Here is a 13,458-nt window from a genome sequence, read left to right on the forward strand (position 1 = left end):
TGGATGGCCTGAGGGTGAATACATTTTCAGCTAATTTTCATTTTTAAGTGAACTATTTCTTTAAGATATTTTTGGACCAGATCGGGTCGATTACATAATCAGCAGCATGCCATTATTCACTCTTCAGGAGATACTGGTGAGATTAAAAGCAGCTGAAGAAAGAGTCATGTCATCCCACCTGATATGCTACAGATACTTCTGATCTTTGCCACCAGTTCTGTGATCATTTAGCCAAGAAAATGGTTTTCTGTTTCTGCCAGTTTAATTCAATTTGCCGAGAGGCTATATTGTCTAATAAAGCCTTCGTTCTGTGAATTTCCTTTTATATCTTTTTGAAATAAAGATGGAAAATCTAACTTTAGATTTACACTACAAGCTGGTTTTACATGATTGTTAAAGCAAACTACCATCTTTTCAGCAACATAGAGACAATATTTTTGAAAACCATCACTTGAAACAGAGGCAGGTCTGCATGGAATCCAGAATAGATTACACTGTGATGGAGTTACATGGGCATGTGTGTGCAATATAGAGAGAGAGATGTGTGTGTGTGGGGGGGGGGGGGATGCTGTTTTCTAGTTGCTTTTAAAGTGTCTATGAAATGGGGCCAGCTTCATTCCGCAAGAGAAGAACTGAATTTTTTGCAGGAAATATACACAGGCTATAGAGACAAACACAGACGCTCACAGAATTTTTGACACCCACTTTTGAGTTGTAACCCAAACAGCCTTTCATCATTCCCCTCTATGACGATACTTTGTATCACCTGAGAGATGTCTGTGGTTAGGCCACAACAACTGTGCTTGGTGTGTGTCACTGATTGTTTGATCGCAGTCCCAAAAGGCACACAGTTTCATTCAAAGAGACACTCGTTTGCTTTTTTCCTCAAGCCTAAATAATTCAAAAAGTCTATTGTTTCCTGTGAAAGCACAGAGTTTAAGTGAACTCAAACTGTGCTTGATGATAAATTATATAGTTTTAAAGTTTCAACATGGTCAGAGGTTTATCTGTGGAGACCAAACTGGTGATGAAGATTGAGTTTCGGTTAAGACCAGCACCTTATGACCACTTATAGTAGACGTGCCTTTGTAACTTTTCACACTCATCTCGGCATTGCCATAGGCTTGACTTCTCTCTTCTTGTCATTTATGTCATTCATGCTAAAAAACAAAAATTATATCTCATATCGCATTATGATCTCTCTAATTAAAAGTCTGTCCTGCCATCTCATTAGTAATGCTGTCATGTATGTATAATAATTCTTTTGTCTATGTAAATGATGCAAAACACAGTATTACAACACAACTTGGATGGACCACATGCAGTAGATATAATTTATTCGGACTGCTCCAAAATTGTCATTGGTCTTATTTGTTTATGGTTATCCTGCAAGGTCAATAACCAAGGTATATGATAAAGTCCTTAATGGCGGGTTAATGATTTAGCTTAAATTATTAAACTGATATTTAAGATGGATAATAGAATTTCATTAATAATTCAACTCTGAATCTGTTTTAAATGTCAGAGTATAGATACAGATATTCAGTGTCATTTAAGTGAATATGTATATATGTGTGTGTGTGTGTGTGTGTGTGTGCGCACAGACACCCACACACATTCTTTTTTTTTTACTAAGTTTATATATTAAAATTTGCATGTATTATTTTTTAATAATAATGTTCAGCTTTGTTTATTATATATATATATATATATATATATATATATGTGTGTGTTTATAGAGAGAGAGAGAGAGAGAGAGAGAGAGAGATTTAATCGTATTTATTAAATCTAACATATACAATGTAAAAAAATTGTCCTAGCAATCAACAAAACCAATAAAGTATTCCTCAATTTGTCTAAACAGATACAATCAAATCTTACTTGAAATTTATTTTCCAGAATGATTTTTCATGCCGGTGATGGTCCTTTCAAACATCCATGCATATAAATCATAATTTTTTTTTTATTAATGCAAGTGTAAATGTCAGAATGCTATGCATTTAAGTTTTTATTTGATATACATAATACAAAAATAAAATCAAAATCAGTGAATATCCAATATTCATTGATAAACAGACTCAGAGTTGGTTGTGCTGTTGTGCTCAGTATAAGTGAAGTTATTAGTTTTCTTCAAAGGTGTGCCTACAGATTTTCAGTTATATTTGTCACAAAATGAGCCTGGCTATTTTGGTCTAAGCTACACTCTTTGCAGCTTGCAATTCTTCATAAAAGCACTATACAGAAAGGGCCATCCACCAGTGAAGGTGAATGCTGATGTGATTGACAGCTCCTTTATACTTCACAAGAGAGAGAAAGATGAGCTTTCCCGCAGACAGGAAAGCCTAGATCTAGAGACAGATCAAGAAGTAAGTTGCTGCTCAGTTTTGGATCGATAATATCTAAAGGGAAAAGACCGCTGGGAGGCTCTTGAGAGGAAATAGCCCAGAGGAAGCAGGTAATAAAAAAGACAAGTGCTTTATACAATACAGAAAAGTGTCCTCTAATAAAAGCCACATAATTTCTGCCTTTGTATTCTTTAAAGGGTATAGACGAATTCCAACATGAACACAGATGATATGGATCAGCTATGTTATGATGCACTATGAATATATGGTCAAGACATATATATACATTTCTGAGTATGTCCCAAGTGTAAAGAGGGCTTAAATGCAATTGGTAGGTTATAGAGTAATGTGAGATCATCTGAGATGTAATCACCAGTGTGAGTTGGAGGATAAGCTCCAAAGAATTTCCCACGGTTGGTTTACTGTAATTTGAAACTGCCGCTCAGCAGTTGTGAGGTGTATTGAGAAGTCAAACTCTCTCTAACTCTCAACAGGGCTTCCATACACTTGAGCAGACATGTTCTCAAGTCTCTGTCCCTTGTCCAAGTCAAGTCTAAAGTCTAAGTCTCTGCCAAAAAGATCAAATCCAGCCAACAAAAGCAGAATTGTGCATTGTTCAATAAATGTGTTTTGAATGAATCAGTATAGTGACTGCTATGACTTGTTCATAAAGATGATGACTTTTTTTGTTCCAAAATGAAGAAGTGTTTTAACAGATTGTTGATTTAATGTGACTGGTTCAACTGCTATGTCATCACCTACTGGTGTAACACTGTAACCTGTAGAAAAAAGTCACTGAAAAGTATGGGACAGTCAAAATATAAGTATAGTAATCAAGTCTCAAGTCAGTTGCTCAATTAAGTGATAGTTCTCTGCACTTTTTCCTTGTAACATTTTAAACAAATTTTCAGCAGAAGAGTTCAGGGCAAGTCCAACAAACCGTTTTCATACAGTTAAAAGATGGCTACGCTATGAGTGGATAGTTTGTCTTTGTGTCTCTGCCATTTGCTGAAGTTTTGCCCTGCCTCTCCCAGCCTTGACGGATACGGGTGACACTGCGGTCCATGCATGGAGTGATCAGGATTAGCTTTAGAATCAGAACCACACAAGGGACCACCAGAGACAACATGTATGCTGGAGGCATCCACCACCTATATGATGCAGGTTTCAGAAATTTGTCCCAGCCATACAGAAATGTGTGAGCGGTACACAGCAGCAGGGTAATGTAGCCCAGTTTGGACTGTAAAAGAAAGAAAGAAAAATTATTTTATCAATCATTGTCAATGTGTGAAGAATTCAACATTGTCAGTTTAAAACATTCTGGATACATTTGTTCTGATCAATACTGGGTTTTCAGTGCACACTACTGACACACTATTTTCCTATTTTGATACTGTAAGCGCTATATAAATAAAGGTGACATGACTTCAGCTCTCAGTCCAGACAAAAAACAACAACAACATTGTCCATATTGTGTTATGCTTTCTAAACTTATTAGTAAAATAATCTTCAGTGACACTCAAATTTATGCATTTCCACAGACTGACAATGTAATACCTGTACAAAACGGAACTCCCTCCAGTTTAGGGAGTTGCTCACAGATGGAAGGGATGTAATTCCTAGTAGGACAAACAGCCCAAACCCAAGAATTCCCATGGAATAGTAAGAGTCACAACGCCAGGACATCGTGTTGTCAAACTCATAGGTTTTATTACCTTTTACCTGAAAAAAAAAAACATGAGTTAGTTCCTCTGATTTATCTCTAGTTCAGTGTACAAGTTTTGTGATGTTAAGTGACATTCAGCCAAGTATGGTGACCCATACTCAGAATTCGTGCTCTGCAATTAACCCATCCAAAGATCACACACACAGCAGTGACACCCGGAGCAGTGGGCAGCCATTTATGCTGTGGCACCCAGGGAGCAGTTGGGGGTTCAATGCATTGCTAAGTCATGGTATTGCCAGCCCAAGATTCAAACCCACAACCCTAGGGTTAGGAGTCAAACTCTCTAACCACTAGGCCACGACTTCCCCATGACACACACAAACGACAAGAGGTTTGGGGAATCAAGGTGCAGTAAGTGATTTCTAAGAAACACTGTTGAGTGTTTAAAAAAAAACTCTCCTACCTAAAAGATTTGTAGGCTACCCCATCATGATCGCTCTGCCCCCAAAATCACAAACATGGAAAGAAAAGGAAAAGAAAAAAAAGGAAAGAAAAGCAATTTTCTCAGGAATACCAATAATACCCTATGTAGGCCTATGACATAAATAGGGAAAGATGTTTGTTTTGATTTTAAAGAACTGCCCATCTTAAAATAGTGTTCTTAAAATTTTCTACTTACCAGTGATATAACGTAGACATTTGTCCTGTAGCGTACATAATACCTGATAGGTATAACTAAAGTGTAGAGAACATGTAGAAAACCGAAGGCCAGTGCTAACAGACCCAGCTGCTTCCTACACAACATCCAGCGATCCAACCAATCAGGGAAGCGACGGTATTTAGTGCCGTTATAAAGTTGCAGAAATCCAGCCAATGTACCCGGCAGGTAACAGAGGGACAGCATCACCAGAGAGACAATGGGAAAGACCTTGTTGGCCAGCGAGATCATAATGCGGAAAGCGATGTCTTTACCGTTGGTAACACGCTCATAGATAACATCTCTTGTGAGTACATAGAAGAATATGAAAGCTGTTAAACAAATGGCGATGTTGAGAGGAAGTCTCCAGAGAGGGAAGAGTTGCAAGGGCAGATCTTCTAACTCAGCCGCGGCTCGGAGGGAGCCTCTGTCCAGTGCAGTGAAACCAAGACTTTGAGCAATGTCCACCACTTGCTGTTTAGCATCAGCATTGTCTCCACAGAGAAGCACCTAAACAATTGAAGAAAAAAAACTGTGTCATGAAAAACTGTGTCATATTTTGTGTAGGCCTACATTTTAAATCTGCTATTTACAAAAAACGTTGATAGTTAATGTAATGGCATTAACATGAAATAATGATGAACATTACTTTTACAGCATGTAAAGTTGTTTTTTAAAGTTAAAGTATCAATTATTTTAGTTACCAGTTGCATACATTAATATTAGATAATGTATTGTTATCGAATATGAATTAAGAATAAGTAGTAGACTATATTTAGAAATCAACATTAAAGTCACAATTAGGTGCACTGCTACAGAACTTTGGTCTGCAAATCTGACACGACTGCACAAAAACATTATTGTAGGCTTGTCACAGATAATGGGGTAGGACCAGTCGATCATCGATTTTTTTAATTTCGTAATAGAACTTTGTTACGTCATAGTCAGAAACTCTTGCATGTAGTGCATATTTAATCTAGGATAATGCTAATTGTGACAAATATTAATTAATTTCTAGGATTCATTTAAACTGACATTGATGTATTGTGAATTAACAATGAACAATAGTATTTATACACATTCTAAATAGTTATAAATGTGGTTCAAAATGTTCATTGATAGTTCATTAAACCTAATGCATTAAGTAATGTTAACAAAGAGAACCTTATTGTAAAGTGTTACCACAAAAACAACTCATGCAGCAAATAATTTTCAAGTGGTTTGATTGTTTTTGTAGTTGCCATTCTGTTGACCTATACAACCTTTAGAAACAAAATGCTTCTTTAATAGTTTCAGACAGCATTGAAATATCCTCTGGGAAATAAATTTAGTTCAGAGCCTGAACAATACAATATGTTGTCACAGTTGGCCTTTGGAAAAAAGAAAAAAAAATTATAATCAAAATGAGAAATAATAACAAATAGACTGCTTGGCCGGGCGTGACTATTCATTTTTATTGAGAAACACACAAACAGGTGTCAGAGAACAAACGCACTAATACAGCGATAATAATAGTTTGCCAGAGCTCAGATTCCATCTGGCCAGTTTCTCAACCACCACCTGCTGATGTAAATATGACTTTCCTACAAAAAGACTCTATCGCTAAGAGGGAGACTCATTTCACGAACAATGAACATTATGACATGGACACAGACGTGCATTATACATGCATTAATGGCACTTTTTTTGTTTTTTCGTTCATACTATAATGACACACTCATACAAACATCACCTCCTATCAAGGCTGTATTGTGTGATAGTTTGTTTAAAATTTGAAACAACTCTGTTCAAACAGCCTCTCTGTGCTTTGTCCCTTTTTGCTTAAATGATTAACAACATTGTATAAAATTTGGAGATCGATGCATGAGAAATTCGGTCTTAATTATTTTCTCTCACTCATTTTACAGTTCTTTGATTGCTTCGTCTGAACAAAATGTGTTTATTTTTGTGAATTTGTGGAAACATGAAAAAATATTACATTTATTTGCTTGTTTACATTGATTTACTGCCTGCAAGTTTATTCTGCCCACCTGACTGAATTGTGTTTATGTGTATGTGTGTGTTTTACCTGTCTGTTGGCATCTAGTCCTCCAGACTGCAGTGCCCAGGCAGAGATAGTGTTGAAGGCTTTGACTACCGTCGCCCCTGGAACCAGCCTGCTCAGGTATTCTGCATTGGATTCTGGGTACAGACCCCTCTTGAGATTATTGCTGACATCTACCAGCACCTTTCCTTCAAGATCTGAAGCCAGGGAGCTCAAAAATCCATAGTGTTCCCTCTGCACAGCCACGAATACCACATGTGCATCACATGCTGCTACTGCATGAGTCATGACCTTTGACCCCTTAGGCAGCAACAGAGAGTTTTTAGGGTCCCGGGATCCATATACAACACTGTAACCTGACTGGAGCAAACGGAGCCCCAGTGAGCGTCCAAAATCACCTGTTCCAAAGATGCACACTGTCTCCGGTTTATACATCTTTCCACTGAGATCTGTCATTGCAACCGAGTCTGAATTCATTTCTAAAAAATAAGAGACACCACACAATATAAAGAAACTAAAGTTAAATTAAACCACAAGTAATGGCTATTACAAAGTGTACTAAAAAAACACCATTTACATTTTTATTTTCAGATTTGGTACAAGTGCTGTGGCTGTAGATGATTATATTTCTGCTTGAGTGATTTAAATGCTTGTTTTCTGCATTTCTTGGCCACCACAGGCGATGATGGTGTAATTAGATGTGATTATGGTTTGCACATAGTACATTTGGGTGCACCGTTTAATTTATGGTTTATTTTGCTACTTCAACAGTACATAGGCTGATATAATGCAAAATATACATCATACATCATAACCTAAAGTAAAAAAACTAAAACCTAAATAATCCCAAAACACCTTGAAGAAAAGGATTAGCAAATTATATTAAATTATTTTAAATGAAATGAAATGAAATTTGCTCAGAATGAATCAACAAATACTCACCAATAAAGATGCGAGAAATATATATTCAGGAATTTGTGCACCAGTCTCTGAAAAATCCACAGACCTCTTGTAGAGTCAGATCCTGACTGTTGAAATCACTGTCTAAGAGTGTGATATCCCCAAAAGCTGTTTGGCAGTGTGATGTAATCATCAAAACCAGCTTTTACTCTTCTTCTTTAGTTCTTCTGCAATTTCCCTTTTACCCACTGGCGTTTCTTTGTAGGACTGAGGCTGTTTCTTGCCTGTACGGGTCTGTTTATAAGCACGTGTGTGACAGAGAGGCAATTTTTTTTTTATGAGCATGTGACCTGCCCACAGCTCAGTGGGGGTTTAGATTTGGGAAAAGAGAGAGAGGTTGTTTTGGTAATGGATAAAGTCCAGTGTGGAAATTCCAGAGTAACTGTAACTCTCTCTGTTTGTGTGGGTGTTGAAAGGCACATAATGTTTGCTTGGATTTACCTCCTGTGTGTTTTGAGGCCAAGGCCTGCCTGGAAGTAAGTTGCGCAATAGTGGAATAACTGCAACAGTCTGACAAAGCATGTTCCGCTATAAATCAAAAAGGAAAAAAATATTTTGTTTGTTGTTTGTAAATTCATCCGGGAGACTTTCCATAAACAGAGTGAGCTTTTTTACTTCATACGCTTCATAAAAAACCTGTTTGTGTGACATTTACTTCTCCCAGAATTTTGAAAAATACATTGAATACAGTTATCACAGCATGCGTGATCTGCTGCACACCTCCACCCATCTGCGAAACCCACAGATGTGTCATCTAACAGCAATAAGCACATGGAGATTATTTATGATGACGTTAATAGATCAGCAGGTTCCTCATGTGTATCCACATTAAGACTACCTTACCAGGGTTAAGACTTAAGGGGCACAGTCACAGCATGACTCCAGCAATACATCACATGCTGTAGCTCCTCATTACTCCTGTTCTACTGGCTTAGAGCTGAGAGACTTCTTTGTAATTTATAATTATAACTGCATGTGCCTACCTGCAGTCTGGGCCACCTTCAGCTTGCCTCTCCTGAATAGGAGTGTGTGTGGTATGCTACGCAAGCATCAGAAATTTAATCCAGATGATTGTTTTCTAAAGGTTGTCTTGAATGAAACGCTGACCCAGATCTAAAGAAGCACACATGGTACAGGTATGCATGGGATTGGTGTCTTAAAATGTCACAGATGTACAGATATTTATGTATGGATGGCACGGAACGGTTGTGGTTTTAAAGGAAAATTCCACATTCAGTTCAAGTCAAGTGCAATCTGAAATGGTAGTGGAATAATGTTGATAACCACTATTTGTTTTTGCTTTAAAAAGTAAAAAATCTTTAAAAAGGCACTTACAGTAAAAATAAATAAGGCTAGTCTATAAAAAGTAAAATACTCACGGTTTTATAAGTATTTTATGTTAAACTGGGGAAAATAACTTCTCTACTTTTCTGTATGAAGCCATATGCAAAAATCATTGTACATTTAAAAAGAATGATTTGCAACTTACCTTACAGGTTTTAATAGAAGAATTAAGGTGAGTGCTTTTCATTCAGGTTCACATTTCTGCTGTTAAGTCTTCCAGAAATTGGCCCCTATTTGCTTCTATTGATGGATTTTTTAATTATGTGTTTTTAAATTATTACATTTTTTTTGTGGCAATTGACACTGTGCCTCAAATGCTTTTGATTTGTACAGAATATTCTTTTAAAAGTGGATTGTTGCTTGGTGTTGACATTTCGAGTGTTGATTTTGAGTACTCTCTGATTAATTAGCATGTGTCAGTGTGTTTATGTGATGCTGGACTGTGGCACAATTTTTGGTTTTTATTTATTCATGAGTTTTTTGTGAGCTGCATGCAGTCATAGTTGCATTCATTAGTGAGGGCATGAGTGGTGAGAATCATTCAGAAAACCTGTCTGAAAAGAAACCATCAGACAGTTACAAACTCTACAATATGTGAACTCAGACTTAATTTAATACAGTGTTAGCCTCCTAGCTCTCACAGCCATGAACATATCTTCTAATTTTGCAACTCATATCATAAAGAAATGAGACCAGAGTAACTCACAGGAAAGAATAGGCAATTATGATATTTGGACAATGTTTGTCATTCACAAGCTGGAATATTTAAGGTCATGTCCCTCTCCCCCAAACCTCTTCAGAACCTCACGACCCGGAGTGTTTTCTGCTTTGGCTTCTGTGTTGAAATCTGGGGTTTATTTGGTTCATTGAGTACAGAATGTGACATCATCTGAATGCATTCTTTTATTTTAGTCCAATATTGCTAAACGGTATATGATGGCAGTGTTGCATATAAAGAGTAATCACACGGTTGATATTTACACTCTGTGGGATTGACACTGACGTGATGGGACGGATTTACATAAGAAGAATGAGAAGAAACATGGTGGTGTGTTACTCTCTGACAGCTCGATGAACATGGGAGTTCATTTGCACATATTGTCATGTTTTTGAAGGAGGTATCAGAAGAATACAGTGTTTACTTACTGTTATCTTCTTACATAATTGATGTGAAGAGCCGGAATTGCTTCCTCTGTTCTGATACAGTTTTTTGACTCACAGATACAGACATCAGAACACAACAGATTTTGGTCAGAATATGTTCTTCCTGGCTTCTGTTGCTGAGCAATTTCACCTCATAAATTCCCGCATTTGTTTTGTATGAGCAGAGAATGTTTGTGAGAACACAGATGACATCTGTCTAGTAAAATCTGAAGCATACCAATTTTGGCTTTATCAGGGAAGATTTTGAACTGTGTGTGTATTATGAATTCCAAGAACTACAATTTCAGTGTTTGTTTTCCTACTGTGGTGGAAAAAGTTCCCCCATTCTTTTTAGGAAATGTGTTTTTGGAGCTGTGTAAAAGGTCAGGTAACACATTGAGCTTAGGTTCAGAATTTACCATCTTAATTTCTGCCGTCAAGTAGTCCAGACACTCACAAATTGTGCTCATGTACTGTATATGTTCTCCGGTGGAAGAAAGAGATAAAACCACAAAGAAAGGAGAAAGCATGGAAAGAAAGAAAAATATTGAAAAACATCTCACTTGCGTCTCCTAGACAACAACGGAAGAGCAAATGGAGACTTTGCCTTGTGAAGAGATCTCAACAATGACACAAAATATTATTATATTTGTGTGTCTGTGGGTTGTGAATGTATTTGTTTGTAAATGTGCTTTACAGCCCCCCACCCCTCCCCCACTGCCCAAAGACACACTCTGTTTATTAGGCATATTTTTGCCTAATTATAAATACATTTTTGATATTCTGATCAGTAAGGGTAATGGCAGTAGGAAATGAACAGGTTTTATATTTTAAACATAATAAGAACAAGTATGTGAAATATGAATGTTAAAGAAACTGCTACTAACTATCAATCATCAGTGATTCTCAAAGTTGTCTGGCGTGACCCCTAGAGATCTGTAGAGGTATTGCAGGTGGAGCGCGGGATCTTGTGCACTACTTCATATTTCAATTTGCTGCATTTAAACAGGAGAGAAGCAATGAAATGTGTGAGCAATTTCCTCCCTCTTCTCCTTATATGGTAAAATTCACTGAACTGCACCTGAGTAAACAATAACATTCCCATGTTTGCAGTTGATATGGCAGGTTTTAATGGCGGAAGGGGAGATTTTCAGGGAATAACAAACTAAATTCCGTTCTTTTGCTTACACAGGACTGTTGTATGACTTTAGAAGGTGTCATACAATTATTTCTGTGATCCTTTTTCGTAGTTTTGGAGCTCAGAAGTTCAGAAATCCCCATATCATTAGGTGCTCCACAACAAAAAATTTACATTTTCTAGTGAACTTACCCTTTTCGGCGGAGGCGAAGGCATTTTAGGTTTACAAAGAATATTCATGTTTACAAGATATCACGGATGTGGGCAAGAGAAACATCTGACTGTTTCCGCTGGGACCAAATGTGTGGTGTGTGTGTTGTTTATGCATATGTGTTTGGCTAAGGAAAGAAACAATAGAACAATGTATGAGATAGACAATAGCAGACAAGAATGAGGGCGGTGGAATCCAGCCAATATGGAGCAATGCCATTGTTAAATACACCTAAAATACATTCCCAGCTCACACTATTAAATAAACACTATATTACAAACTTATTCTAGATTTACTCTGGCAAAAAAAAAAGAAATTGGGTTGTGGGTGGAATTTGGCAACAAGCAATATGACAAAACCCAACGGAAGGCAAGAGAGAGAAAAAGATTGGAGGAAAGGAAGAGAGTATAATAATCACATCATTGGCTGTATTTTAATGTTTTCTTATTTGTATAATTGATGAAATAGGAAATAGATTTCAGATTTTTGTCTCGGATAAGGGATGCACTACAACAGCGGAAGTGAAGTTTCAACCGCATTGATTAATTTGGGAGAAGCACGTTAAATTATCCATGGCAAATCCATTTAATGAGCAAATAGGTAGAATGAAAGAGGAATTATTCAGAACCTGGTTAATTCAATTACTCAGCTTCCTCCACTAAATGCTACTGATCTAATTCCTCTCCATTAGCGTAATTATTTGCCTCTTTTTACATTCCCCACTCTCTCTCTCACTCTCTCACTCAGTCTCTTTGTGTATCACTCTTTCTTTCTCTCCACACAAGGTTAATTGCACACTTCAAGTGTTTTAACCCTGTGACCTTGTTGGGATTGACCTTTACAGAAATCTGGCTGCTTAATTGTTCATGCAAATATTGCTGCATGCTTTAGAATTGATTGTACATTTACTGTCAAATTATCGCACATAGTAATGTGAACTTTGAAGCAGGTTATGTTATCATAGCTGTTAGCAATTAATAAGGAGCAGAGATAAATATGGCTTCCTTCAAAGAGAAGACCTGAGTGTACAGTATGTCAGAATTGAAAATTTTCCCGTCACAATGCTTTCATAGAAACAATGATTTGCAGACACTTCTGTATTATTTATTCCGTATGCTGTTGAGGTATGTGTTCTTGCATCATGGACATTCAAAAGAGAGCTATGGCTTTACTGGTCATTATATATAAATGTCTTTTTTTTAGAGATACATTCCCATTTATGTACCTATTTTGATATGATTTTAACTTGCTTTGTGATCACACACATTTACTTGGCCTAAAGTTCTTTAATATAAAACTAATTATAATTCAAAATACATTCCTGCCAATTCATATTATTGTGGAATATTTAATATTTTGTAATTTTGCAATTCATGACCTTGGTTGACCTTATTACCTAGGTTTGCTTTCATAAAAACTAAATCACAGGATTTCATACAAAATTACCAACTCGTAATATAGTTTCTTTTTCTAATGAGATCTGATTCTTATAATTACTACAGACTAAGAAAGGCATTTTTAGAAAATCTATTCTGTATACAATTATTAAAAGTATTCTTTCTTTATTTCTTTCTTTCCAACTAAAACGTCATCTCCATATGCCCAAACAGGGAGATTTTGGCAGATTCACCTCATTTCTAGACACTTTTGTCCCCAAAGTACTGTATTTTGCCAAGTAAACCCACACACTTTCACTTTTCTAACCATTCTAGAAAAATATTTGCAGTTCTGTTTATCATTTAGTATGTTAATTTAGCTGTTTTTCCTAAACTGGGATGATAAAATGGTCCTCACAATGTCTGTGGCTTCAGGTTTTACTTTTGAACAGCAGTTCAGTGTTTTTAGGTAAGCTCCCTTTATGCAATCTGTTCTGCTTGACATTCACAGACCGTTCTCATCATTTGATTGGT

At 36.7% G+C, this 13,458-nt stretch overlaps 1 protein-coding gene across 1 annotated transcript; it reads right to left on the reverse strand.

Moving 5' to 3' along the window:
- Positions 1–2,004: 2,004 nt before the first annotated feature.
- On the reverse strand, positions 2,005–7,814 carry steap4 (STEAP family member 4). The gene is made up of 5 exons (XM_059567948.1): positions 7,695–7,814; positions 6,777–7,231; positions 4,691–5,218; positions 3,903–4,067; positions 2,005–3,585 (listed from the first exon to the last, which is right to left on the reverse strand). The coding sequence occupies exons 2-5, from the start codon at positions 7,227–7,229 to the stop codon at positions 3,310–3,312; spliced, it is 1,422 nt and encodes a 473-aa protein (XP_059423931.1). The 5' UTR covers positions 7,230–7,231; positions 7,695–7,814; the 3' UTR covers positions 2,005–3,309.
- Between the last annotated feature and the right edge of the window lie 5,644 nt (positions 7,815–13,458).

Source organism: Carassius carassius, chromosome 15, assembly GCF_963082965.1.
Source record: "Carassius carassius chromosome 15, fCarCar2.1, whole genome shotgun sequence".
NCBI classification, from domain to species: Eukaryota; Metazoa; Chordata; class Actinopteri; order Cypriniformes; family Cyprinidae; genus Carassius; species Carassius carassius.

Coding starts and splice junctions, on each gene's coding strand:
- steap4 (XM_059567948.1), bottom strand. CDS start 7,229: ATGAATTCAGACTCGGTTGCAATGACAGATCTCAGTGGAAAGATGTAT. Junction 5,219..6,776: donor GACTAGATGCCAACAGACAG/GTAAAACACACA, acceptor TCAATTGTTTAG/GTGCTTCTCTGTGGAGACAA. Junction 4,068..4,690: donor ATGTCTACGTTATATCACTG/GTAAGTAGAAAA, acceptor TTTTTTTTTCAG/GTAAAAGGTAATAAAACCTA.